The sequence below is a fragment of the Rhododendron vialii genome, chromosome 6a (assembly GCF_030253575.1).
Source record: "Rhododendron vialii isolate Sample 1 chromosome 6a, ASM3025357v1".
Taxonomy (NCBI): domain Eukaryota; kingdom Viridiplantae; phylum Streptophyta; class Magnoliopsida; order Ericales; family Ericaceae; genus Rhododendron; species Rhododendron vialii.
Window position 1 is genome coordinate 34947947 of NC_080562.1, and position 27608 is coordinate 34975554.

Sequence of the window (27608 nt, forward strand, 5' to 3'; positions counted from 1 at the left end):
AGAACCAAAATAAGAGTGTATCTATTCATGTAAAAACACAGAAAAAACTACACACATCAGAAGGAGAAAAGAATGAAACTCTATCATCATACACGAGTCTCCCTCATCACATGGGGGGCTCCAAAGAAACCCTAACTCAATCGTCTAAAAGGCCAAATCTGGAAATAGGCAATAAAACCAACAAAAACACAGAGCCCGTCAAAATCTATAACCCACCCTATACTGCCTGCTGTGATCTGGTACCATTACCATAGCCAGTAACACCGTTTGCTCCGTTCGGGTATTTATCTGAGCCAGTTTTCTTCCTCTTTATGACAAGGTACCATGTGTAGGCTTCCAACATAGCAGCATTGAAGCCCAAAAATATGATGATGCTAATGTAAGCTCTCTTCCAGTTTTTGCCAGGGTTCAAGATGTCGATTCCCTCGAAAATGTTGACGATGCTCAGAATAATCGTAAGGTAGCCGACAGTCCAGTGGTAGACGTTCCAGTATATTCTGATTTTGTGATCCTTCTTTGGCCTCAGAAGCAGGGCAAACACCTACATTTTGAAACAAATGACAAAAGCTCATGAGAATACTATGAATAAAACATCTGATTGATGCTAAAGTAAGGGTAGGATTTCACGTGCCTCAATGCATTTTCAGTCGCATACCATTGCTATATAGAAACGTGCAGTAGGAAAGGAGATTTACAAAAAATTTGAGACAGAGGATCGCGTGCCTTGGTGCCTTAAAAGAAGAATTTAATACGAGCGATGGGGTACCTGAAGAGTTCCGAGGGCGAAGAGGGTGATGCCGATGTTCCTGTGGGTGGAATGGGTAACGCCGGCAGAATCGCTGCCGAGTTTAAGACCGGTGGCCCATCCCGCGACACCGACGATGTAGGCAGAGGATTGGCAGGCTACGTGGAGGTAAAACCAGGCAGGGTCGGCTGACTTGAACACCTTCAAGTACCTTGCAATCATAGCCCCTAGAGGCATCAAAGTTCCCCAACTCACTGCATTCAAAATTCCATGAACCTGAAATTTGCATTCAATCAAAATCAAGATTCTCAACCATAGCTAGATCAAATGAAGTCAGTGACAGGAAACATGAGTGGATCTTTTGCACAACTAAGCTTGAATCACCATATTTTGAGATCACAATTAAGATTCTAATTTGGGACACTACATCAGCTCGATCAAAGACGAAATATTTTCCATTTGTGCGTACTATTTCGTCTAGATCGGCTGGAAAGGATAAAAATCAAATAGAAAGCAACGGGGGATGACCAAATCCAACAGAAGAGGAGGCCAAGTCCAAAATTACTTGGACTTTGGAAGGGCTGGAAGGGCTCTGCGATTATAGTGTAGAAAACATTTTCATAGGGGCTAAAGTCAAGACATCAGATTTGAATGGGCCACATTAAGTAATATTGAAATACATGCACCCCTTCCTGCCGCCACCAACCAAAATACCACTTAGGTCTTGTTCCGCTAAAATTTTTATTTTTTAAGTATTTATTTTTTGCTTTACAAATTAGGTCATTCTCTCACAATATATCACTTTTAATTCAAAAAATAAGCGTATTTTTTTTAGTTAGTGAACAGACACGTATGTTACAGCAAAGACGGAGTTTAATCACAGCAAAAAAAAAAAAAAAAAAATCTAACTTATTCGCTTAATTATAAGTAGAGACTAAAAATTCCACGCGGTGTAGCTATTGTCAAAAAGACTCGTCATTTTCCATTGAATTTTAGTACAATTAATCTGAAACGTTTCTGTTGCTTTGTGTTTTTTTACAAGAACAAACCTCTGTTACAGCTAAACGGAGTTCTTCGACAAAAATATCATATCAGTATAGAATCTGAAGAAGATCCGAAACTATATATAACCTAAAGTTTGTATACATAGTGTTGGAGTTTTTTAAAATAAAATTGGATTTTAGTTTGGAATTTTTGAAAAGGTACTGAGTGAGATTTTTGTGAAATGTTGCCACACTTTTTCACATGAGTTATGACTTTATGTAATTGGTTGTAACACTCATTAAATTAGCGTGTGTTCGTTTGAAAAAAGATGTGAAACATGGGGTGCCTGCCTCCAAAAGGCATGAGCCTTCTAATAAAATTGTGGCCTCCAATCCATTTGAAGGATCAGAGGAGCTCTAGTTGATTTATGTCTATCGGCATGTTTGCAATAACGAAAAAAAAAAAAAAACTTTATTATTGGTATTCTTGATGTTCTCAATGATTCAAAGTGCACATGGGAAGATTCGGTCAGTGCCTATAAACAAAATAAATGATTTCGATCGTTGAGATTGGCATGGAAAGAATTTTCTCCATGAGGCTGAAAAGAATTTTCTCCATGAGGCTGAAATTTTACTCTCCAATCCATTTGATGTTCTAAACCCTCTTTTCTTTTCAGAAGTTACTTTTTGCAAGAAACAAAAAACACCCACTTTTTCCGTATGCTATATTGCTATGAATGTTTTAGTCCAAATACTAATTTGCCATATTTTACTCCATTGAGAACAAGCGTGTTACTTTACAAAGAAAAGAAAATCAATCAATGATTCAGATATATTTATTAACTCTTATCGATAAGAATTAATTATGACTGATAAGAGTGTGCTTTAGCGGGATTTGAACTAATCGATTAACATAAACAGGAAAACAAAAAACGATAATACCACAAAAAAATTAAAGGGCCTTACGTTTTTTCTCCGCTGCAACGCCCCTCCTCCGCTACTCCCGGTGCTCTGTCCGTTCACGAAATTCACCGTCCCGTACGACGCCATATTATCCCCGGTAGTCGGATGCTCAGCGGGATTCCCGCCGCTCACCGGCCCACTCTGCCACACCTGGTTAAACTCGGTCTGCCCGCTCGGCAACACCAGCGTCGCGTAAATCACCATGACATTCTCAACGTACTCGGCCGAGATGCTCGGCACGTCGAAGCTCAGGCTGCTCGCCGACAAGTCGGTGCGGTAACTGGTGACGGCCGAGGTGTGCGCGATGACACTGCCGGAGGAGTTGTGGTAGGCGACGAGGGACTGGGCGCCGACCATCTTGTCACTTTCGAGGTTGAGGGCCCAGACGACCCAGGTGGAGGTGTCAACACCGGTGTGGCGGTAGGCGATGTCGACGGTAGAATTGGAGTGGTAGGTCCAGTGGAGGAAGGAGGAGAGGTAGGGGAGGGAGGTGCAGGTGGTGAAGACCTTGTTGCTTGTGAAGGTGTAGTCGTTGCATGTTTGGGCGGAGGAGAGAGAGAGGATGAGAGAGGAAATGAAAAGGGTAGTGAGGGATTTAGTACCCATAATCATATCGAGGGATTTGTCTGTGAGCTAGGCCGGTTGAGTAACCCCCAAAAAACCAGTCTTTGGAAACAAGTTGGTTTGTGTTTTTTTGGAGCTGTTGGGGGTGTTTGGCTTTTGGGAATGGAAATGGGGATGTGGGTTTTATAGATTGGTACTAGTATGAAGGAGAGGGAAAGACAAGGGAAAGTGCATGGGGTGGGATTTATGTTCTTTCTTTTTTTTTTTTAAATGCAGAGTATTTCGAGTCGACTTGCGTGCACTTTGAATTAATCCGTACAGCCTCTCTCACAGTCGTTTCACCACGCTTACGCGTTAAGATGAGGTGACCTCAAAAGTTATTGACAATGAAAGTTGAACTCAAGGTTTTAGGAGAAAACAGCAAGCTCTTAAATTTCAAGTCAAGACCACTTGAACAACCCGTTGGGATCGGTTTGATTTCTAAAAGTTGTTGGGGAGGGAAGAGTTTTGGGAGGGTTGAATATTAATTTGACGTTATTTGAGGGATAGTACGCAGTACAAGTCGATGGAATGGAAGAAGTGAAGGTACAGGAAGCAGCCAATGAAGACGAAGGTCTGGCCGTCTGGGGTCGTTGTTTCCTGTTGAAGTAGTATTTTACAATGGAAAGTGTCTAACGTTTGAAAAAAATTCTTCACCTTTCTGATTAATATTAATTTCGTGTTCTAACTACTTTTCTTGTGTATTTTTCATGTGTTCACATCACACGTATGCTTCCATCATCATACGTAGAGAAATATATGCATATATCCAACGTTGTTCTAACTACTTTTCTTATGTCTACTCTAAGGAATTTGTCCATGTTCCTCCACGCTTGGGTTAGTTGTTCATCAGTAAAGGGGAAAAAATGTTCTATGAGAGGGAAGAATTATGTCGTTGCTAATCGCTATAAAAGTAGAGAAATATATGCATATCCAACGTTGTTCGCTGTTAGGTTCAGTTTGGATGGCGAAAATCTTAAGGAGGAATGAAAATGTGATGTCATGCTTACATGTTTTCGACGTTTGGAAGCGACAATAATAGGAATATGATGTCATACTTCCATGAGTCCAACGTATGTAAGAAACAAGAATAGAAATGTGATTCCTGATGACACATCCAACCAAGAATCACATTCTCTGATTAAGTGTGAATCTAAAATCCCTCTTTTACACCATGGTAATCTGAGATTCCTGGCTCAATTATTAAAAATAGAATATGTTGACTTTGATAAATTTTCAAAATAATTATTTCCCACACAAGATTACTGAATTAATTCAAACACCGCCTTCTCCTCAATATTCCGGTCATCTAAACATAATCTTACGGTTAAAGGAGTGGTGATAACTAAAATAATAAACTAACTTAAGTGGTAGTAGTATTTATCTAAGCCCTAAGGTCACATGCTAAAAGTACTCTACTACGTACTTGTAACACTTAATAGTAGTACTACCCTAATGCTTCCGAAAAAAAAAACACAATTACAATTCCCTCCGTCCCGAAATAAGTGTTCGACGAGCAAAATTAGGTTTTACAAAATACGCATATTTTTTATTAAATTTTTTTTTTCACAATCTAATAGAACTCATTGCTATCTATTGATTTGTGAAAGAAATTTGATTTTTTTAACGAAACAAATACATCTTTCTAAAGGTCTAATTTTACGCGCTGAACATTTATTTAGGGACGGAGAGAGTACCATAATGCAAATGCATTACACCTAATATATTTGGCCACTTTACTACCAAATTTTATACTCCTATACTATTAGCATTATTATGGGGAAAAACAATTTACAAATAATTAAAATGAAAAGAATGCGTAAGCGTGTTGACTGGGCGTGTGGTCGACCTACATCAAATGGTCACTCTCCAACAGCGTAAGCTCCAAGGGAGGAAGTTGAAAACTGATTCCAGGGCCAGGGGGGCCGTATTCGGACCATCAACTAATCCATGTATAAAACAGTAAACTTCGTCTGTATTTCGGGGCATGCTCAATTCCCAAATTTTAATCTTACCTACCACACAATTGTTTGTTTTTTGGTAATGTAGGATGTCCCAGCTTGAGCGCAACTCGAACTAATTCCTATAATTTCTTCCACAACCATTTCACGCACTTACGCGTGGGTGAGATAGCCCCAAGGGTTGTTGAGAAGGAGAATCGAACTTGAGACCTTTGGATGGAACAAACATCTAAAACTCAGGTCAAGACGTATTTGGCCAACCCCTAGGGTTATCAACTTATCACACAATGTTATAATGTGAAGGTGGAGAAATTTTCGGGTGCCGAGCGGATATCACATAGCGGTACCCGTCAACGATCCCAACCGCTCAAACGTGGTTTGGACAATTCAGATTTATTCCCCCTCTTTCACCTCAACCTACCACTCTCTCTCCTAGATCCCGTTCCAGAAACTTTCTTAAAAAATAAGTATTTATTTTATATTTTCAAACTCAAAAATAATATAAATAAAAAATAACTTTTTGATTTTTATGACACCGTATAAAAGATCTCAATGAGATTTTTCAAATAAGATCTATATTGCATATTTTTATATTTCAATAAATCCATTATTTTTGAATTTGAAATTATCTTCTAAAAAAATAATGACTTATTTCCTGTACTGGAACGGGACCGGTTCAATCTATGTAAAAATGTGTCTTCTCTATTAATCTATTTCGGGGCATCGTCAGTTCCCAAATTTTTTTACCTACCCCACAGTGTTTAGTACTATCTACTACGGAGTACAAGTAATTGCGTGTTCCTTGAGCTTAGCTTTGTCTCGTGTACGTGGCAGACTTTGTTGGGGTCGGTGACTCGGCGCCGTGGCGGGCCACCGTTACAACTGCAGCCCCATCCGATTTCAAAACGGCTGCTTTTTTCCACGCGGATTCTCAAAAAGTCGCCCATAAATACAAAGGAGTGTACGGTGGGCTTATTTATGCCTTACGCCAGCTTCTTTCGGCCATCAATTTTAAGGCCACCCATTTCCTGAATAAGCGTGTGAAGTCGGTGTCAGAGAAGTTGGGGAGATTAGTTCGAGTTGCTCTTGTATTACCAAAGAACAAAAAACGCTTGTTCGCCATCTTAAGAGCATCATCTCCGATCTTGGCTTTAATTTGGAGATGTCAAATGGTAGTTCAAAGGCCTGTGCGACTATTTTATGTGTCCAAACCTGACATTTATAAGAACAAACACTCCACCCAATATGCTACTACTCTACTTTGATGCTTTTCATTTTTATGTATTTTGTTATTTTGTGTTTTATATGGGGTGGTTTTCTTCGTGATCTTTCCTGCGTAGCTTTTTCTGTCCGCTGGATCGTGGGAGACGGTGTTGAACTTGGGGTACCTGCAAAACCGGAGGGGAATGTTCCGCCGGGAAGAAGCTCCGACGAACTAGTCAGTAAGTGGAGAAAGGAGAAGAAGAATGGTGGTAAGAAATAGGCTAGTAGAGATGAGAGAATGCAGTTCAGAAGTTTTTCTCATCATCCTTCTCAATGATAATGCCCTTCTATTTATAGACAATGGGGTAGAGTGCTGAGCAAGATGGCTTTGCTTTCCACGCGTCGAGTAATGCTCGGATGACGTCATGTAGCAGGGCCATTTAATGAGCACCACTTCCCAAATCTTATAGAGTCACATGGGTCGATGTCAAAAAGGTCACATCATTCAGAGATGTCATTTCGAATATCAGAAAGGACAGCTTACTTATCAACAGATATTTCTGGAAGGTTCCATAAATGATGACACTCGGTGGAACTCCCTCCTGATGGACGAAAAATCTCCGAGCATGTGCTATCCGAAGAACGGCTTGGCCGAACGAGATGTCATCCCCGGGCAAAAGATAAGATCACCGAGCAAACTCAAGTTTACGTACATTCGGATAGGCGTACAACGTTCGGCGAAGCACCCGGGGATCCATCTATCCTTCGGATGATTAATGACATATCACGCCTAAGCTCACCTTTATTTACAGATGAACTGAGACAGCTGGACGACGGGTCAAATAGCGTGTGAACCTTTTTCCCCCCTTTGGACCTTGTGAACCCTATAAACCTTCGGATATTTCGGCCCCCTACATTTTATAAAGAGAAAGTTGTTTAACACCTAATTTTGTCACATGAGAGGAGACATGCCAAATATCATCTAAACACTAGGCACTTTAACTATATAGTTATTGCAAATGTACTCAATTCAACACTTGACTTGGCAAGTAAATTTGGCACTTTTGATTGGAAATGCGAAAGTAACATATTGTAAAGAGTAATGGTGACCATATTTGGTGATCATATGATGTGTTAACATTGTATTGGTAGAACGTGCTTTACGATATGATAAATAGAATATATTATATCAATGCATTAATAGAATATATTCTATCAATGAGTATATTCTGAGGAAATTAATCCACTTGGGACCGGCCCCAGGTTAATTCCTTCAATAGGTCGATGGAATATAAAAGTATTCTCAGGAGCATGTAGTGAGTGCCTATTGAACTGAATCCAATCTCCTTGAGAAATGCACTACTAAGTGGTAGATGAAGAAAAGATTAACCTTGAAATGCAGTACCACTAATTAGTGGTAGATGAAGAAAAGACAAATTAAACTAAGCCTCCTTGACACCATGTGGGTTGTGTTATTTCTTAAGTCCCCAAGGTCTAGGGTTCAAAGCTTGGTAGCAGGCAAAGAAGAAAAGACAAATTAATTATGCGTTTTTTCTGTATTATTTTGCTTAAGTCTAATGACAATAGTCAAGTTATTTGTGCTAATGGTGTTTTAGCTGATGTATATAAGAAGCATGACATGTCTAAAAATCCGTGAAAATATGAGTTTTTTAGTCCATATAGTTCAGAAAAACACCACCTAAACCTACAATGTTATATAAGAAGGATGACATGTCTAGAAATCCATGAAAATATGAGTTTTTTAGTCCATATACTTCAGAAAAACACCACCTAAACCTGCAATGTTAATCCCCCATTTGAATATCGCTCATACATATAGCTTTTAACCTGTAGACTGACTGACCTTTTGACAACTTCAGCCTCCAAAGATTTTAAAACTTGAACCCCAGGGATTGGTGTACCGGTCAAGGCCCGATACTTTGGGAGTTTGCTCTCCTTAAGTTTTCAGGTTCGAAACCTCTTAGGAGCTATCAACTCCTTTTGAACCGGTGTATATGGAGCTTTGCTCCGTCTTTAATTCAACTTCCTATTAGTGGGTGGTTGAGGTGTGCATAAGTTGCCCCAGACACCTAAATTGTAAAAAAAAAAAAAAAAAGATTTTCAAATGTGAAACGATTCCATCTAATTGGAAGTTCTAAATGTTCTAGAAGAAGAAGCAAAGTTCCCCAGATGAATTATGGAAAAATCTGAGAAAGTGGGCCTAGAACTTTTCCAACCAACCTCATTCCGGCGTGGGACAAATTGCTAGAATCAAAACGGCCCACCACCACACACACTACGCGCCTACAGTCAGCAGTCTTTGTTGAATGTGTGTTACAGTATAGCTTTCTCTGTGTCCGAGGAAGACACCGGGCACCGTAACATAACCTTTCTGGTGTATTCAAGGGGCGGATTTAGGATTTTACGGTACCGAAGTCTTAACTTACAGAAGTACATGACACACGCAAATAGTTGACGATCTTAACTTACAGAAGTACATGACGCACGCAAATAGTTGACGATACAACACAGCTCAACAACTTCTCATACCCTATTGTAGAAGTTGGAGAAAAACTTACCTATAATGTAATTTACGGGGGAGTATTTTTGACTTGTTAATGCACAACCCAGTCAAGTTCTCCAATCTATAATTCCAAACACATACCCAAAAAGTCAATCTAAGCCAGAGTTACTTTTGCCCCAAACTTATTTAGGTTTACGCCTTTCAAATTTCAGGTCATGGGTTAGTCGGTTAGATAGGAGCATATGATAGTAGTAATCATGGCATTGCTTCGCTTTTCTGAAGGTTGGAGGGAGAGAGAAGGGGTTACACTTGAAAGAGCAAATGTTAAATGGGTTAGGGCAAGGATTGTGATTTTCCTGCGGTACTTGGGCAAGGTATAACATTCCTTAAGGGTAATTGAAATGAGTGGGTCAATTGACCTACACGGAGGGTTAGACGACACAGGAATGTGTGGGGGTACTGAGAGGGTTGTTGGAACAGCACGTGGCAATGTCACAAGACTACTGAATAATCTCTCATCTTGATCATGTTTGTCTCCTACCTCAACAAGAAATTTTTCAACGGTGCACGTGATGCCATAACACCCTCCAAAGGAACCGATACACTTAGTCCTGAACTCTACATGAGCACCCAATAATCTTACCACCTTTAACCCATTTTCTTACACAAATTATGACATCTTTGACTTTGCTCTAGAAGATCACTTCATAATCTTTTTTTTTTCTTCATTAGAAACCTAATCTTTGTACGACTTCTTAATTTGGAAAATGAATGCTCCATTGTAACCATATGTTTGCCCTTAGAAAACCTTGTATAACCTTTTGCTTTCTCCAAGTCAAGGAAAGACTTCTAATTAGAAAAACAAATACTGTATATCATGTAGCTTGATAAAGCTAACTGCCACGCGATTAATAACAATCAAAAGTACGCCCTAAACCGTAAGGTACGTATTCTGTATCCAGATTCCGCTGACAACATAGGAAGCCTTTTTCTTACCTTTCGGTGATACTGTTAGCATCTAAAACCCTACATAAACGATTTCTCCCATTCTATCTCGACCTATTCCTCAAGACCCACGATTCTCTTTTGCTTGTTTCGTCCCTAGACATGCTCAAACTGAACTTTCCCCATCCAATGTAGAGACTTCAACTCCTGCAATGACCTTCCATATCTACAGGCATATCCACTGGAACTAATTCGACATACTGGAAAATTTGTAGTCAATTAAACTTCCCAATGGTGAATCGCGTGGGCAATCAACCCTACTAATACGGGGATAATTGGATCACAAGTGCGGCTTCTCTCAATGACAATGGGAGCATAAACCGTTTATCCTACAACCCTTAGGTATAGGCTACCAAGGGGCTCTCAGCTTTCATGCTTCAAATATCTCAGCAGAGGCCCGCAGAGCATTCAGGGGATGAGATGACCATTTTTGGCGTCGTGGGTTCACTGGACAACAGAAGTACTGTGAAAGTGTGAATAATGTCTGGGAAGCTGGGGATTCAATTTCAAGAAATATTACTCGGATGCATTCGTTACATGGCGAAATCTTGAACCAATGGGGAGGGACACTAGATTTTCTGTCAAGTTAGGAAATAACGATTGAGGAGACAAGGAAGTATGGCATATAAAAGAGCTTAAAACCTTCCCACTAGACCAACTACGTAGATATTTTTTTAGAAGTGGACTCACTAAGGTTATGTTTTGCACCAAAAAAATGTCTTAGAGAATCCACACTGCTGGGGTAAAATGGCAAAAAAGAAGCACAAGATATGGCAAGATGGGTGCCACACTCCTCTTATTAATGCAAATGCCATATTTTCTGCAGCCCCCAGTTGGAGAAAAAGCCGTTGGACACAAAAATCAGAACAGTAGAACTCTCCCAGTATCAGATCGAGCTGATTTTTTATGAAAATTCTTGAAAAAGATGTTTCAAAAAAAAAAAAACAACTCAGATCATTTATGTCAAATCATTTGGGGAAAAAAAGTTTGATTTGAAAGTTTGTTGAAAATAATTAATTAAAAATCAAATTTTGCCAAAAAAAAAATGGAAAACATGGGTGCGGAGACCCCTATCATTTTTTGGCCCAAAAAAGGGCCAAAAAATGACACTATTCATTGCCAAAAATATATAAGGACAATGGCAAAACGACTATCATGAACATGGATGCTCTTACATACCCTAGAAAAGCCAAATTTATGTCTTTAGTTTCCCTATTATCATAGTAGTAGTAAATTCCTCCACAAATAATGATGCAAACACAACAAAGCTAGCTACTTCCAATCATTGTTCAATCACTTCCTCCAATTACCAGAAAAAGCAGCCTTAAAACACAACTTTTCCACCCGAGCCTTGGACAAATTTAAGGGATGTGCCCTTTTGCACTGAATCACATAAATATCACTGGGATGAATTCAGCTAACCAGAGAAAATTAATCCAATGGGGCCCAGGTTCATTCCCTCAGTAGGTCAACTGATTTTAGAACAGGACCATAAAAGACTTAAACAGTACCAGTTAGTGCTCTTCAGGGACTGAACTTGACAGACTCAAGTCTCCAAAGTTCTTCAACTCTTAAATCTGTTCTTTCCAAGGAAACGAAAACTTGAACCCAAAACAAGGTTTGCCAAACCCTTTTTAACCCACCCTTAACTAAACAAAATCCTATTTAAAAACATAGTATATCTAGACCCAACATTCAATCCAATAAGCATTATTCGGGACTCAAAACGACTTGAAAAATTAAGCCTGTAAAGGGTGAATCATCCAATTGTATCTTAGGACCAAACTTTCTTCTGCATACGTTAGATAAAGCTAATCGTAACTTGTACAAACTATTACAGTATTACTTCAATCTTTCAGAACACATCTATACCAACTGCATATATTTCATTGCCATCAAATATTCTAAAGAAGTAAAAGCCGAATTTTCCAGATGAATTTGTGCAAAGTTTTCTAAAATAGTGGACAAAATGCTATAATCCGAGCCGGCCCCATACACGGCTGTAGTTGGCAGCCTTTGTTGAATATGTAACCTTGTCTTCCAAATCAAATGGCTTTTCTGCAAAAGGATACAGATGCAAATACTTTTCCTCAGAATCAGAGAAGCGGAGAAGGGTCTTCAACCATGACTGTTGCTTTTCCTTTTTTAAAACTCTAAGCAAGACTTCAACTACCCTAACCTAACCCCTTTTGTTGTCCTGTTCAACTTGTCTGCCTACTTAACATTTTTTCTAATGGACGTAATAACACCTTAAGACTTGGCTCTGGTAGATGAATTCATATGCTAATTTCCCTCATTAGATCTCGCAGTCTTCCCGGGAATTTGTCCTTTTGAAGATAGTACCTAACTCTATGTTAACCCTAGCCAAGGAAAGACTCGTTAAAGATACATCAATATCATACCGATTGATATGATCAAAGATTCAAAGGATTTCCCTTAGTCACAAGGTTTGAGTTAGATTAGACAACCAAAAAGACGCCTTAATTTACCTTGTGACATGCAAGGGTGTTTGCAAAGTGTCCCTGCCTAAAAGGGTTTTTTTGCAACAACTAAATAAACGTGACGGACCCAGAGGAAGAACTAATGGGGAAAACTAATTCCAATTCCCATAATTTCCAACTTCTGGTAATCATTTCCAAGGTTCTTAATATCCTTAGACAAATAAGATGGCACATAAATAACATTCGTAAGAATTAGCTTCATTTGTACATCTGTGATAAGCATCCTATGCCTTCAGAGATGGGGAAGGAAAGGGTAGAATTTGTCTTCAGTTATTCTCAGCTAAAGTTAATGCACGCTTCTACTTATCAAAAAAAAAAATTAATGCACACTTTTGACACCATACCACAAGTTTCCAGTAGGTTTATCAGGCAAGACTTGTTCCTGGACCATGCTTTTTTGCTGAATTAGTATTAGGTCAGACGGAGTAAGAGGTAATAATAATATAACTAGAAACAAAGGACAATAAACCATGCAAGAAACACGACAGTTCATGCACAAGAGACCTCCTTGGGAAACTTTCAAGAACCCCTAAATTCCATACACACTCAATTAATCGATTCTCTTATTAAAGCATGGACCTCCTTCTCCGATTTCCTCAGAATTCACAACCCTTACAGAACTATGTATAGACCTGTATTTCCAATTCCACCAGCCCGCATCCACAGCCTTCTTCATACATTTCTATAACTGTTAATACCAAGAACCCCAAAAGAATCAAGCTTTTCTCGGAACGATTTACATATTCAGTAAACCATGTGTATAACCTCGCGACCCATTACACTTATTTCCATTCTTGTTTCTCTTTTCCTGGTTTCCTCTGCTCAAACATGCTCAAACTACACTTTCACATCCAGTAGAGTCTTCAGCTCTTGCATTGAGCTTCAATATCTACAGGCTCATCTCCACTGGACCTACATACAATCAACTAGACAAGTTGAGATTGCTTACAGATCCAATCAAACTTCTGAAGGGTGGATCGCTTGGGCAATCAACCCTAATAATACAGGCATGCTTGGATCACAAGCGCTTGTGGCTTTTCACAACGCGAATGGGAGCATGACCGCTTATCCCACTGCAATAACAAATTACAACCCTTCAATGGTGCCAGGAACTCTAAGCTTTAAGGTTTCAAATATATCCGCGGAGTATTCAAGAAATCAAATGACCATCTTTGCTGTTGTTGGCCCATTGGATAAAGGTACAATGGTGAATCATGTGTGGCAATCTGGGAGTTCAGTTTCAAGCAATATTCCTCAGATGCACCCAATATCTGGGGAACATGTTCAATCTATGGGGAGACTAAATTTTCTGCCAGGTTAGGAAAAGTAAATTAAGGAATTATACCATGTCAGAGCTCAAGTTTGAACACATTCCACCCGACCCTGTTTACCTTTGTTTACATGTGAAGCCTTCTCAAATAATGTTTCAAGGTCTCCTACGATGTTAACAACATCACTGTAACGAGTCCGTGTCTGTACTTCTCTATCAGCTACTTGCATTGTGCCTCTTACTATGAAGGCAATAGTTTATCTAAGTACTATATCAGTTTTTATAAAACTTAAAAGAGTACTCTGTAAACAAATTAGTGCAATAACATTAAAGTGGAATTGAATTTAACTCAAAATGTTTACATTCAACAACAAGATTAGTGAACTACATAAGATGGTAGACTAACAAGATGAACAATTTGAGCATTGCCACATTTCAATCCGAATAACCATATAACCTCATAGCTTCTTGCTACTAATGGGGACTGAAGAAATGAATCTCGAGAAATATATAAGTAAAAGAGAGACAATCACATGGGGTTTAGAGGTCTATGCATGTGTAACCATTGTACCCGATAGCTGCAGCAGCTCCTCACGTTTCAGGTCTGTTATTTGTAATTCCAATGTTACCTGACCAAAACAAAAGAAGAAAATCACACAATCGACAGATGAGCCAAACCCTAGCTGAGAATTCAATTGGCCAGCAAAATCTATCATAACTCTTTGAAAATATATCGTCCAGAGTTTATGTATGGCCCCTCCGTCCCAACAATAGTGCTACTGCTATTGTCCTTTTTCTCTTTTGAAAATCCATACAGTTCAAAACGTGCAGTTTGTTAGGTTCTCATGCCAAACTATCATGGATTTTTTTCAAGTTTTCAACAAACGTTTGGCGGTGAAGGCCAACTTCAGTCTTGAAGTCATGACTTATGCAACCTGATGTGAAAATTATTTGCTGATATAAAACAGTTTTGAAAGTTTCCACATTCCATGGAGTGATATAAATCTAACTGGAGAAAGAAAATGCTAAATCCTGAAAATGGAGCTTAATTTCCGAATATCGACATATCATTAGGACCCATCACATTGATCAAGCCTCTTCAACATATTGACTAGTGCAGTCTTGGAAAAAGCAAAGGAACTGTACAAGTTGTAACTGGCTACCAAAGTTCCAAAGGCCCCAAGGAAAAACCAATATCCAATGCTTTATACCACTTCACAGATAAACTTTGAAAAGAGGCTAATTCATAACAGATACAACAAGGACCTATATAAGTATCGTTCTCAAGAGCACGTAAAGCTCACCTCTTTAAAAATTTCGCTATGAGAAACCTCCATGAAGCCCTGCACAAAGCATGGGAGGCATTTAATAAACCAAACAGGAGATCAAATTTAATTGCAAGTCTACATGCAGATGAAGCACATGCATGTCTTTATCTGAATGCAAACATATTAATCTTTGCCATCCGATAAGTTGAACAATAGTACTAAGATACCAGCCATGCTACTATGTGTGGAAGAGAGAGAGAGAGAGAGAGAGAGAGACCAGTCTTCGAAACATAAGAAGAGAGGCTTCATTTGATTCTCCAATTTTAGCGCGGAAGATATGGATGGAAAAATTCTCAATTGCAAATGCCATCATCATTAGAACTGACTCCTTCCCAAGTCCTTTGCCCCGGCTATCCTACCAAGATTGAAATTAATTCAACTTAACGTACAGAGGCGTGAACAGGAAATAATATTTGGAAATAATGGAGGGCATATCGTCCATCAACAATATATTTATGAGATGAGAAATTTTTCTCATTAATCGAGGATGCACATGTGCAGAAGGCATCACAGGAATATTGATAGGAGATTCCATGTGGTATGGTGTATGCAAAAAGCATGGAATGAATGGTTAGAACTTATCAAATGACATCAACTTATAATCAAGATGACACATGGAGGAGCTAATTCATCGTAATGAAAGGACACCTCTGAATGTTAGGGCTCATGCACACACACCAATTTCATGGACATTGGTGTCATGTTTCAACACAAACACAAGGCGCCTTATGGATTGGAACACCCTAGATCAGGAAACTAGAGCAGTAGAAACATTTTTATTTTGGTAAATTCGCTACATTCAACAGTAAGCACAAACTTGTGAGCATAAAATGTTGACTTGTGTAGAGGAATGACATTGAATAAAGTAGCAGACATAGTAATGACTTCTGTAATGAAATATTTTTCTTGAATAATGAAAACAACCAGTCCTGCTTTTTGCCGTTCTGATGAAACACGATTCAAGTAATATTGTCAGACAAAAATCAAAGATGACGATAAATTCAACTAAGATTCCATGGCATACTACCTTAGTGTGGTCTTGGCCAACAGTCAAAGGCCCATGCAATCATATGGAGAATTTCTGTACGGAATCATAAATCTAATAATCTTTCCATCTTTACCCTTGAATATTGCACCACAAGAAAAGGATAAAATAACAATTTGCTTGGACTAGGGCCTTCTTACATCAAATGAAGATAATCATAACTACAAACACAATTTGTTTTCGAAAAAATTATTTCCAGTAAGCACTACATGAGGCTGACAAGTATCATGAAAAACGGACTCTTTATAGCAAAACCTCACAACTGAATCAGCATCCACTGAGTATATCAGTAGATGGAGCACCAACATACACTGTCAAGGGGGTGGAGAGCCCACCATCTTCACTGAGTGAAAACCTAACAAAGCTTGAAGACATTATTCATAATCACAATTTCTAAAGAAAGGGAAAACTTTGGAGTCTAGTGAGATAAAGAGGTTCATATGAGATTCAGCATGGCATGGTGGTTCACTGGTTTATTTCCTCTGCTACTTAAGGTCTTACGCATTATTCCATTCCTTTCATTTGGGTGAAAGTTGTTGAGATACTTGAATTAGTTTTTGTTGTATAACGCCTAAACCCTTGGATTGTTTTGGCCCATCTTCCTGGGCTTGTGACCCAGGCTAGGTTTGTTGCGTTTGACTCGTCTGGAGGTGGTTTGGCTTCCTTGGCATGTCTTTTGTGCCCTATGGGCTTGCAATGACCTTCAGTGTTTAACTGTTTAATCTTTCTTCCAGTAATAGAACACTTACCAATAAAAATAACCTAACCTATGCTTCACATTCTTCCTATTAAAGTCAGTCCATGAAATTAAAATATATTCATATTAACCTGACAAATACATGTAGAGATTCAATACTTCTTTTCTTTGTTCAGGAAATCTTCAAACAGGAAGAAAAAATTCTGATTGAACAAAGTAAAACAGTAACTGAAAGAAAAGTAACACAGAAACAATCAATGAGAATGCAATAGCTAATCAATCTCATTCATCATTGGCCATTTCATAATCCACTAATGCAATACCAGAAAGGAAAAAAAAGAAATACAAGGCAAGCACCTTTTGGGCTCCGCAATCATTATTTCAATCTCCGCCATCTGTGAATCATCCAAGTCATTCATGTATATATTCACATCACCAACCATGGCTGGAAAAACAGCTTTGAAGTTACTCGCCTTTTAGGAACGAACATAGCACACAAAATACACGTCACACTCATCAAATAATCATATTTAGGGTTTTCTTGCTCAACATGAGCCAGTCTTGCATTCTCTTCCTTCTCAAAATGCGGTAAGTGCTTTCAATTGCAATCAACTAGAGGACAACATAACTATAAAGGGCAGGCAGTAGTCCAACACCAATTCTAAAGCAATTATAAAATGCCTTATACACACATATACCACCCATCAACATTACAATGTCTTGTTTAACCAAGTAATCTTCTAAAATTTTCAAAGAATTACAAACCCAAGTGAAGAATGCAAAATTTCTCCAACAATTTCAAAGGAATGAACCCCAAGGGATTGGCCTAGTGGTAGGACTTAGGGGTTTGCTCCCTCCTAAGGTCTCAAGTTTGAAACGTCTCAGGTGCTACAGTTTGTGCCTCCCTTATACCATGCACATGGGCAAGGTTTGATTCCCATAACCGTAATCACCTATCCCCCTCCCCAAGTCCCCTAGGATAGAGTAGATTAGGCTTAACGAATGGCAAAAAAAAAAATGCAATTTCACAGACCCTGTCACCCATGCTTCTCCACAAGAATCAAGCTTTCACAAACTGGATTCCAACACTTTTTTAATTACACCCGCGGGACTAATTGTACATGAATACCGTCAAGAACAAATATTTCTATCAATTTATCAAGTGTACTCCAACTAAACACATACAACAACCAAAATGCAGTTGCAAACCCATAGAGCAGTGATAGGAAATCAAAATCATTTAGTTAATGAAAAAGGGGGTGAGCAAGTTCAAAGTGAGACCTTCAATGTGGGCGTTTCCATGGATGAAGTCTCCAACAATCAACTCTTTATCCAAGACAATGAAAGTCTGCTCTGCAACCAAATAAAAAAGAAAAGAAAAGCCCATCTCGAATACGTTATTAACTGATCAAAACGAAGAGAACCCAGTTGAGATATATTGATGAGAGAGAAAGGAGCGATACTTTGGGGGTCTTGAGTCCAAGAGAGCTGCATCTGGAATTCCTCATCAAGGGTCAGGGGCTCCGACCCTGTGGCTTGGAGTAGGGCTGGATCTTGCATCCATTGATGGTACTTTGGGACGTGCTCTTTCATGTATGGCACCAAAATTGTCTTCTTTCCTTCTAGACTCACTCTCATTTTCTCTCTCTCTCTCTCTCTCTCTCTCTCTCTCTCTCTCGCTCCTCGCACTTCTGTTTGTGCTCGCTGTGGAAGTTTTTTTTTTTTAATCCGCCGCTGTGGAAGTCGATGGCAGACGGGCAGCCTCTTTTCTCCAACTCAAAGACGCCGTCGTTTATGAGGGGTCTCGTTTTGTTTTATTTTTCATTTTTTTTGGGTGGGGGTTTAATCTCACTTTCAGTCCAGCCAAACAATAAACAATAAAAAATAGGTAAAAATATTTTAAATAAGTCTATTTGCACAGACTTTTGAACACAAATCTTCCACAGATATTTGAAAAATGATTCAAACAGCTCATTTTTTTTAAAATGTTTCTTTCGCTCTATGAATTCTAAAAAAGCACTTACTAATATTGGATAAAGCTAGTTTTTTTATAAGGATCTTTTAAAATATATTTTAAAAAACGGTCTTGCTATTGTCAGCCCACTGAGTTGATGATAAGTACACTAGAAAATAAGAAAAACACGTAATTTTGTGTACTTTTTGCACCCTTTAATACGCATTCACACTTATTATTGTCAACCCATTAGGCTGATTTTAGAATTTTCCTTTAAAAAAATGAACGGTTTCAATCATCTTTGAGAAACCCCGACTGAGTCCCACAAAAAATCTGTGTTGAAAAGTATGTGCGCATAGCAGGATTGAAAATATTTTAGGTCAAAACAAACTAAACATAACAAAGTATTGGATTTTCTACTTCTTCCTTCAAGCCTCAATTTCAGGCCTCAACTTTTGGATAACATTTTTTTTTTTAATGAAAATTGGGGGAGAATTATGTTACAGATAAAGAGTAGTTGATCAAAAAACAAAAGCTATATGTATTTGTCAGTGGCTGGCATAGAGATCATTTAAGAAAGATCATGAACTAACCTGCCTCTTACTTTTGGTTGTGCATTATATATTGAGCTCGTAACAACTTTGGAATGACCTAATAAGTTATAATGAGTTAAGAGTACCTAAGTTATGCGTCACAATGTTCTAACTACGTTCGGTCTTTTCTGTCCGACTCAAATTCCATCTCGACTCTCAAATGGTGAGGCCTTCGAGAAGGTGCCTGTTTTCATTCCCCACACCCTTTGCCCTTTTCGACTTCCCAAAAGAAAAACAATAAATCTCAAAGTTTATACCCACCTCCATATACTCTAGATAAATGAAACTTGAAAATCACTCACCAACCCATCCTGTTTGAGAATCATGTGGGGGTTCTATACGTAGTAAGTATCACTTGGCTTCTAAGTTAAGCAGAATCTGGAGAAAACAAACCCCAAGTCCCAACTCCATTTGATACCTCAATCCACTACACAAAAGCTTTCATTCCCATTTCCATCATTGCAAAGACACTATACTTACTTCCCTAGCTTGCCTTCAAAGTTAAGCACAGCCCACCACACCACTCCTCACATTCTGTTACCACTCATTGCATGACACATTGTATCCAAACAAAGCACCATCAACACATATAATGCTAACAAAAGCTTTCATTTTCGTCCAGATCTCTTGTTTTCCCTTCTCACTTTTGCTAGCTACACACCACCATGCTTCCCCTCCTCCTCCTCCTGTTCTCACTCCTATCTTTTCACCCACCCGCGGCGGTTTCTGCCCGATGCACCACCGTCACCACTGCAAAAACCTTCAAAAAATGCAAGACACTGCCTTCCCAACAAGCCTCCATAGCGTGGACGTTCCACCCGCACAATGCCACCCTAGAAATAGTCTTTTTCGGCACATTCATATCGCCTTCCGGGTGGGTCGGGTGGGGCATCAACCCTAGCTCGCCGCAAATGACCGGGACACGTGCCCTAATCGCCTTTCCGGACCCCAATTCCGGACGACTAGTCCTACTACCGTATATTCTGGATCCCACTGTAAAACTCCAAAAAAACTCACTAGTTTCCAATCCTCTTGACATCAACCTCCTCACCTCCTCCGCAACCCTGTACGGCGGTCGGTTGGCCACAATTCATGACGGTGCCTCTATTCAGATTCATGCCACGTTGAAGCTGGTGCCAAACAAGACCAAAATCCATTATGTCTGGAACCGGGGCCTCTATGTCCAAGGTTATGTTTTGAACTATTTTTTAAAACATCAGCTATTATATTGCAATGAGAAACTTTGGATGTCTAAAAACCAAAAAGCCAATATTTTTTTCCTGCTACTGTGAACTTTTTTTTTTTTTTTTGTGAACTTTATGAAACTTAAGGTCATTTGGGTTTTGCTTTTGGATCTGAAGCTGGACACAGCATGCAAAGCTGTGACCCAAATATAACATCTCTCGGGCCTAAAAAGATTATTTGACTCGTTCTTTTTGCTGATTCATCGCGTTTGTCACGTCAGTAAAAACTTATACTGATCGGACATTAGGAACAAAATTAACAAAATATCTATGTCTTGAGAAAGTTTATCGGCTAGTAATTTGAGACAACTTTTCATAACAAATGTGTCATTATGCGCACCCAAGACAAATTTGATGACCCAAATAAATTGAACGATTCAAATCATTTTTCAAACCGGATGGGTCTCATATTAGCCGCACAGTAGAACCTGTTGGACCTAAAACTGGACACAGCATGCAATGTTGTGGCCCAAATATAAACATCTCTCGGGCCTAAAAAGATTATTTGACTCACGCGTCCTTTTGTTGACTCACCGTGTATGTCACGTCAGCAAAAACTCACACTGATCGGGCATCAGGAACGAAATTAACAAAATGTCTTTGTCTTGAGAAAGTTCATCAGCTAGTAATTTGAGAACTCTTCATAACAAATGTGTGTGATTAGGCGCACCGATGACAAAAATAAATTGAACGACTTGAATCATTTTTTAGACCGGATGGGTCTCATATTAGGAGCCCAACAGAACCTGTTATGCCCAAATCACAGCATGCCCCTGCGGTCCTTTACATTGGTAGCTATACTCCTATATCCAAATGACACTCGAATTTAATTTGTTGTCTCTTTAATTGGACTATGTTGGAATGCTTCTTTTATCTTCTTGGTGAACACAAAATCAACAAAAGGAGGAAGGTTGTGAAAATCTAGATACGATCTCAAAGTTGTTCGGTTCAAGTTCAAGTTTCACGTTTCATACCTATTTATAATTTCTACTTTAAATTGCTAACCACCAACTCATCTAAAAGCTTAATCGGTTCTCGCAATATATGTATGGGTTCTATTCCTCATACAGTGCATAGTTGTGATTCTTGTTTCTCAATCTTACAGGCTACTCCCCAACCATCCATCCAACTACAGTTAACGACCTCTCCTCTGTTACCACCATCGACTTACTATCGGGAACCGAATCCACCAAACACAGCAACATCCAGACACTAAAACTCGCTCACGGGATCATCAACGGCATCGCCTGGGGAATCCTACTGCCCGTCGGAGTGGTCATATCCCGCTACCTCAGACACATCCAATCACTAGGCCCCGCCTGGTTCTACGCCCACGCCGGTGTCCAGCTCTCCGCCTTCTTCCTGGGTACCGCGGGGTTCTCCATCGGACTCCGGCTGGGGGACCTGTCCCCCGGGGTCGTCTACGGGCTCCACCGGAAGCTGGGGTTCGCGGTGTTCTGCCTGGCGAGCCTGCAGACCCTGGCCCTGCTCTTCCGGCCGAAGACCACCAACAAGTACCGGAAGTACTGGAAGTCGTACCACCACTTCGTCGGGTACGCTTGCGTTGTCATGGGGGTTGTGAACGTGTTCCAAGGGTTTGAGGTGATGGGGGAGGGGAGGTCTTACGCCAAGTTGGGGTATTGCCTGTGTTTGTCTACTTTGATTGGGGTTTGTGTGGCGTTGGAAGTCAATTCTTGGGTTGTTTTCTGTAGGAAAGCCAAGGAAGACAAGCTGAGGAGAGAAGGTGTGCTTGGGACCCCTGTAAAACAGATTGGATCAAGCCATAATTGAATGAAATTTTGGAGATTTTTTTTTTTTGATTTTTTTTGTAATACAGGATGTCCCATATCACCATTTTGTTAATGTTGTTAAATGTTTTAGAAGGATATTGTTTTTTTTTCCTCTTTTAATGTGATTTATTGTGAGACTGGAGATATATGGAATCTTTTCTTCCTTTTTTTATTCTTCTCTTCCTTCTTTTGGCGATGCAAAATGACAAAAATAAATAATAAAAAACAACAACTCTCATAAGTTTAAGCAAAGAAGAACTGTTTTTTTAGCAATAAATTTGCTACTACTAAGGCCCCGTTCTAGAATATTTTCCTACAAAAATAAGTACTTATTTCATATTTTCAAATTCAAAAATAATGTAAATAAAAATAAATTTTCAATTTTTCTGTACTGTATGAAAAATATCTATCAAACAAGATCTATATTGATAGAAAAATTATTTGCATAAATACATAATTTTTTAGCTTGAAATTATTGTTTTAAAAAATAAATACTGTACTTATTTTTCTTCCGAGAACGGGGCCTAATATTAATACTAATAATGAAAGGATTTGGAAAAAGAATTGAATGTCAAGAATGGGATTCGAACCCATGCCCTTTCGGACCAGTACCTGAAACTGGCGCCTTAGACCAACTCGGCCATCTTGACTTCGACGTACCATTAATTCCAAATTTACAATTTGTAGTCAAATATGTTCGGATTAGTCCCCAGACCGGCAGACCCCGATTACTTTCATGGGGCGGCGAAACAAACACTAACAGTTAAAAGTGTACAAATCATGTGATAAAGCAAGGCTGGCCCCAACTTGTCGGAGGCCAAGCAAAATGAAACTACAGATCATTGTTGAGTTGAGGGAGATCGTAGACAAGTTCATATTTATAACCCATAGGAGCCAAGAGTTCTTCTTCCACAGGAGAAATTTGGCTCCCACCCATTGTCAACTACTCGGTTGGGCACTAACGGTCTCTAACACCTCCACCTTCCTCCTCTTGCGCCTTTCCTCATCCCGTTTCAATTTAACCGGGTTCTTTTCCCCCTTCCTTGAAACTACTCCTTAATTCGAGATTTGACAATCTATCTAGAAAGTTACAATATATATATATGCCAAAGCAGCCAAACATGAATTTTCAGCAACCTAAATTATGTCATCTCATCCCTGATTTGCTCATCAAAGTGATCCCAGTGGAGTACTGAATAGATTAAGCTTTTCTTTTAAAGCTCCTGATGCACATTAGAAAAAGGCAGCGCGTGTTTTCATATCTATTCGATGTCAGAAATTACAAACATGGCTTAAGGTGTGTATAAATTAAGTCAAGCATCCGGTTATCATCAAAGAAAAGATGGACATAAAGTTTGAAATGGATCTTAAACCATAAATCAAGTGTTTTAGGTATATAGGTGTTATTTCAGAGATTATAGAGGCCAACTTATAGATAGCAGGAAGATCAAAGTGGTAGGCTTTTGGCATTCATTTGTGAAGTTATGGCTCTTGGGGATGAATGAATGTCTTGTGGCTTGAGCTCATGACATGAGGTCAGTAGAGGTGGAAAGTGATAAGAATTGCTCATTTTTTTGAGTTATTCAGCATTTCTTTGAGTTATGCAGTGTTTCATCTCCATCAACAGCGTTACATTAACTACTTACACTCTAAATACTAAGGAGGGGTGGCAATTTGGGCAAATCTTGGGACTCTTCATGGCCCCCTGATGGACTTATGCCTAGTGGCTTAAGTAATAACTACAAGTAGAATATACAGAATTGTGCCATTTGGGACGAAAAATTTTGCGCTATATTTGAAACTTAAGAGAAAGAAAGAAAAAGAAAGTGAGAAAAATTACGTATATGGAAAAGTCCAATGAATTTATTTTTTTGTTTGGTTTTTGGTCAAAAAACAAACACAAAGTTGAAGGGATTTTTTTGGGGTGATTTTAGAGGCGACAAGAAAATAACAGAACTTCATAAACTCAATAAGAAAAATGGAGAGAGAAAAGAGAGAAGGAAAAGAAAGACTCGTTTCCTTTGTATTAATTGTTTCCTTTCTTTCTTTTTTAACTTCTATTGTTACCTTTCTTTTCTTTCCTTTTTTCCTATAAATCAACGTTAAAGTGCACCAATTAACAAAAACAACTTGTATACATAGTAGTAAAAAAATAAAAATTGATTTCCACACTATGACTTTGGTCCAATTGCACTCCCATTTCGTTCGAAATCATGTGAATTTTTTTTTAGAAAACTAACGTTTCAGCATTCCCATGCGTTTAAGGGGAAAAAATTTGTCAAATCAAAAGAATAAATTAAAATTGATAAAAGATGTGTAGAGAGAGGGGGATAGAGAAGGGGCAGCTGTATGGTAAGAGTATCTCCAATCCATCTCTCACTCTTTCTCCATTTTGGAGACTCAAAAAGCTATATTCTATTTAAAAAGTAATTTTAGAGAATCAACAACTTCAACCCAATTCTCCATTTTTCACCTCCAAAACTCCCACCAATTCTTCCTCAATTTATTGTTCGATATTGTTTTTTTTTTTTCCTCCTTCATTGGATGCATGTTTTATTCTCATTTCAACTCATTATTCAAACCAATATAATGATAGGATAGTGTAAATGAGAAAAAATAATATTATGAGTTCAAATGGTTTGAATTTACATTTGATATTATTTCAAAATGCATTTACATATACTTAATATTAGACTCATTTTGAAGGTATTATTATTGTCTTTCCAATAATACCAATTTTGTATAAAAATGATGTGTAATGTAAAATTTATATATAATTGACGAAATTTTAACAAAAAAGTAAATAGAATATTAGTGAAGGAGATAAATTGAGATAAGTCTCTATTTGGGAGGTGATTCTCCAAATATAAAGAATGAGAATTGAGTCTCCAAAATGCAAACCCCAAATGAAGATGGGTAGGAAGACATGAATTCTCCAAAATAGAGTTTTGGTGCTCAAATAAAAACGGGTTGGAGGAGTCCCACACCGGCAAATGAAGAGGAGAAGAGAGAGTATTTCTGAGCGAACATCGGGGAGAAAGGGCACGACCTTACTTGAACAGGATCTGTTCTATAGGCTCGTACATCTGTATCCTTGATTACTAAGGAGACAGGACCCCAAGTCTGGTGGATGAAACACGTCCGCGCGATCAGAGCGTGATTAACAATTCTGGGTGTCTTCAGCGCCCAGAGCAGTAGATGATCGTTCTCCTCCGCCGTCTACGGTGGCAGGGGATGGTCGTGCGGCTTTCTGACAGACCTCCCATCCCTTTTTTTTTTCCTTTTTTTTCACGTTTTCTTGCAAACCCTTCTTTTTGTTGGGTGGTAACCCTAAGAAAAAACTTCTGAGAAGTTTTCGCAATCTTTTCCCTTGGCGAAGATATGAAGAACTTGGACAGAAACCCTAGGGGCAGCAATGTCAGAAAACGGGGTCTGATTTTGATGAAGCGGCGAGTGGGAGTCTAAAATTAATTACTACCGACCGGAGTAGTATTTGTTGCTGTTAGTTTTTCTGTATAAAGGTTGAGATGGTTAAAATATGAATTTTGTTGGGGATTCTATGTTCATCCTTCACTTTATCCCTTCCATGCCAAATGCTGCCTAGCTCTCTCTCTCTCTCTCTCTCTCTCTCTCTCTCTCTCTCTCGGGGCAATTGGTCATTAAGCTGAATACGCTGGATTTAGGCTCTGTTTGGAACCTAAAGAAAAGAAAGTAAAGGAGAGGAGAAGAAAATGAAAGAAAAATAGGAAGAAAAATTTACTATTTACAAAATTTAAAACAAAAGTGTTACACACATAACGGTTGTGTAAAACACAACACACAACCAATCTCTAGTCATCCATGACTGTAATGAATGGTCAAGATTCGCTCAAATTCTTCCTCATAAAAGTTAAACTTATCCATGGAAGAGTTTTTCTAAAATCTAGACCATCCAAATACATCTGGACGGTCAGAATTACACACACAACCAACACAACGGTTATACAAGTAGCATTTTTTAATTTAAAATTGTTATTTTCTTTTCACTTTCTCTTCCAATCAAACAATAAGAGGGAAAATTTTTTAATTTTCCATTCTTTTCCTTTTCTTTTCTTAATTTCCAAAGCCTTAAAATTTCTTCACTTCTTCTTTTTAGTACTAATTCTTCGCTACTCCTCCATAGTGTGTATGGACTATGGAGATACGAATGTCAGGATCAATGCTAAGACCCCAAAAATGTCTTCAAAGAGAAATCAGTGATTCAAATTTACTTTGATGTGTAGGACCTCAAGGTGAATCTCAATCATTAATTTCACTTTCAGAAATATTTTCCGATAAACTTTTTTGAGTCCATAGAATTTTTGTTGTTCGTAGCATTATTAGCTTCTAGGAGCATCCACGTTTGACTCTCGAAGCTCAAGGCTCAAATTCAAAGGTTGTAACTGCATCAAGATTGTGTCTATTGGATCCAACATACAACAGTCTTGAGTTTATTGCAGGGATATCTAGGGCTTTGGTGAATTGCAGAACTTACAAAGGTTTTTGTGTTTTGCTACTTTTGGTTTGAGTTTGGAGGTTCAAGATACTCTTAAATTTTCTCTTCTTTGGCTACAAAAAGTGTGTTAGTTGTAATGGAATCACATCAACCAGAAACGCTGCGTAACTCCTCTGCTGTCTCCAAGTCTCAGAAGGCAAAACCCTCTTCTATAACCCAAAACCCCAGTTACCTATCGACGACACTTTCAAAGCAGATCATTAACGGTGGGGGAAAGAATTCGATTGTCAATGAGAATCTCCGGCTCAATGTCCGAACAATTCGATGCCTCACTGAAATGTGAGATATGGATGCTGAGTAGGCTAAGGAACAAGAATTTTACCTCTCATCCAGTAATATATTCCATTCTCCAGCTGATTTTGTCCAACTGACTGTCACTTGCACTGGATCTTCCCCTGAAGTGTTAGAAAACTCTACACGCTCCATGAAATATGCATCGAGTGCTTAATTCACACATGAAATGTTTTAGGACACCTTGCAAACACCATTAAGGAACCTAGCAGTGCTATATGTAGGACATTCTAGTTACCTAGCAAGCGTATTCTGTTATATATGAATTTACGGTTAACTATGCATCAAGTGCTTAATTCACACATGAAATGTTTTAGGACACCTTGCAAATACCATTTGCCAAATAAAGGAGTCTACTGAGAAATATGTATAGA

At 38.8% G+C, this 27608-nt stretch overlaps 4 protein-coding genes, 1 long non-coding RNA gene and 2 other non-coding genes across 7 annotated transcripts; 4 read left to right on the forward strand and 3 right to left on the reverse strand.

Moving 5' to 3' along the window:
* LOC131329315 (cytochrome b561 and DOMON domain-containing protein At4g17280-like) lies at positions 1 to 3411 on the reverse strand. Its single transcript, XM_058362402.1, has 3 exons — positions 2695 to 3411; positions 767 to 1021; positions 1 to 541 (listed from the first exon to the last, which is right to left on the reverse strand). Exons 1-3 carry the CDS (start codon positions 3301 to 3303, stop codon positions 218 to 220), a joined length of 1188 nt encoding a protein of 395 aa, XP_058218385.1. The 5' UTR covers positions 3304 to 3411; the 3' UTR covers positions 1 to 217.
* Positions 3412 to 11774: 8363 nt separating this feature from the next.
* LOC131328677 (cytochrome b561 and DOMON domain-containing protein At5g47530-like) lies at positions 11775 to 13809 on the forward strand. The gene has a single exon (XM_058361591.1). The coding sequence runs from the start codon at positions 13243 to 13245 to the stop codon at positions 13807 to 13809; it is 567 nt and encodes a 188-aa protein (XP_058217574.1). The 5' UTR covers positions 11775 to 13242.
* A 262-nt stretch (positions 13810 to 14071) lies between these two features.
* On the reverse strand, positions 14072 to 18615 carry LOC131329317 (GCN5-related N-acetyltransferase 9). Its single transcript, XM_058362403.1, has 6 exons — positions 18292 to 18615; positions 18110 to 18181; positions 17186 to 17273; positions 15304 to 15436; positions 15063 to 15101; positions 14072 to 14387 (listed from the first exon to the last, which is right to left on the reverse strand). Exons 1-6 carry the CDS (start codon positions 18464 to 18466, stop codon positions 14307 to 14309), a joined length of 588 nt encoding a protein of 195 aa, XP_058218386.1. The 5' UTR covers positions 18467 to 18615; the 3' UTR covers positions 14072 to 14306.
* A 1257-nt stretch (positions 18616 to 19872) lies between these two features.
* Positions 19873 to 22581, forward strand: LOC131329314 (cytochrome b561 and DOMON domain-containing protein At2g04850). The gene is made up of 2 exons (XM_058362401.1): positions 19873 to 20563; positions 21725 to 22581. The coding sequence occupies exons 1-2, from the start codon at positions 20041 to 20043 to the stop codon at positions 22408 to 22410; spliced, it is 1209 nt and encodes a 402-aa protein (XP_058218384.1). The 5' UTR covers positions 19873 to 20040; the 3' UTR covers positions 22411 to 22581.
* A 397-nt stretch (positions 22582 to 22978) lies between these two features.
* TRNAL-CAG (transfer RNA leucine (anticodon CAG)) lies at positions 22979 to 23059 on the reverse strand. The gene has a single exon. It is a non-coding gene; the product is annotated as a tRNA-Leu (tRNA).
* Positions 23060 to 25453: 2394 nt separating this feature from the next.
* On the forward strand, positions 25454 to 25669 carry LOC131331675 (small nucleolar RNA U3). Its single transcript, XR_009201477.1, has one exon. It is a non-coding gene; the product is annotated as a small nucleolar RNA U3 (small nucleolar RNA).
* A 45-nt stretch (positions 25670 to 25714) lies between these two features.
* LOC131329564 (uncharacterized) lies at positions 25715 to 26084 on the forward strand. The gene is made up of 2 exons (XR_009200794.1): positions 25715 to 25826; positions 25864 to 26084. It is a non-coding gene; the product is annotated as an uncharacterized LOC131329564 (long non-coding RNA).
* Positions 26085 to 27608: the final 1524 nt, after the last annotated feature.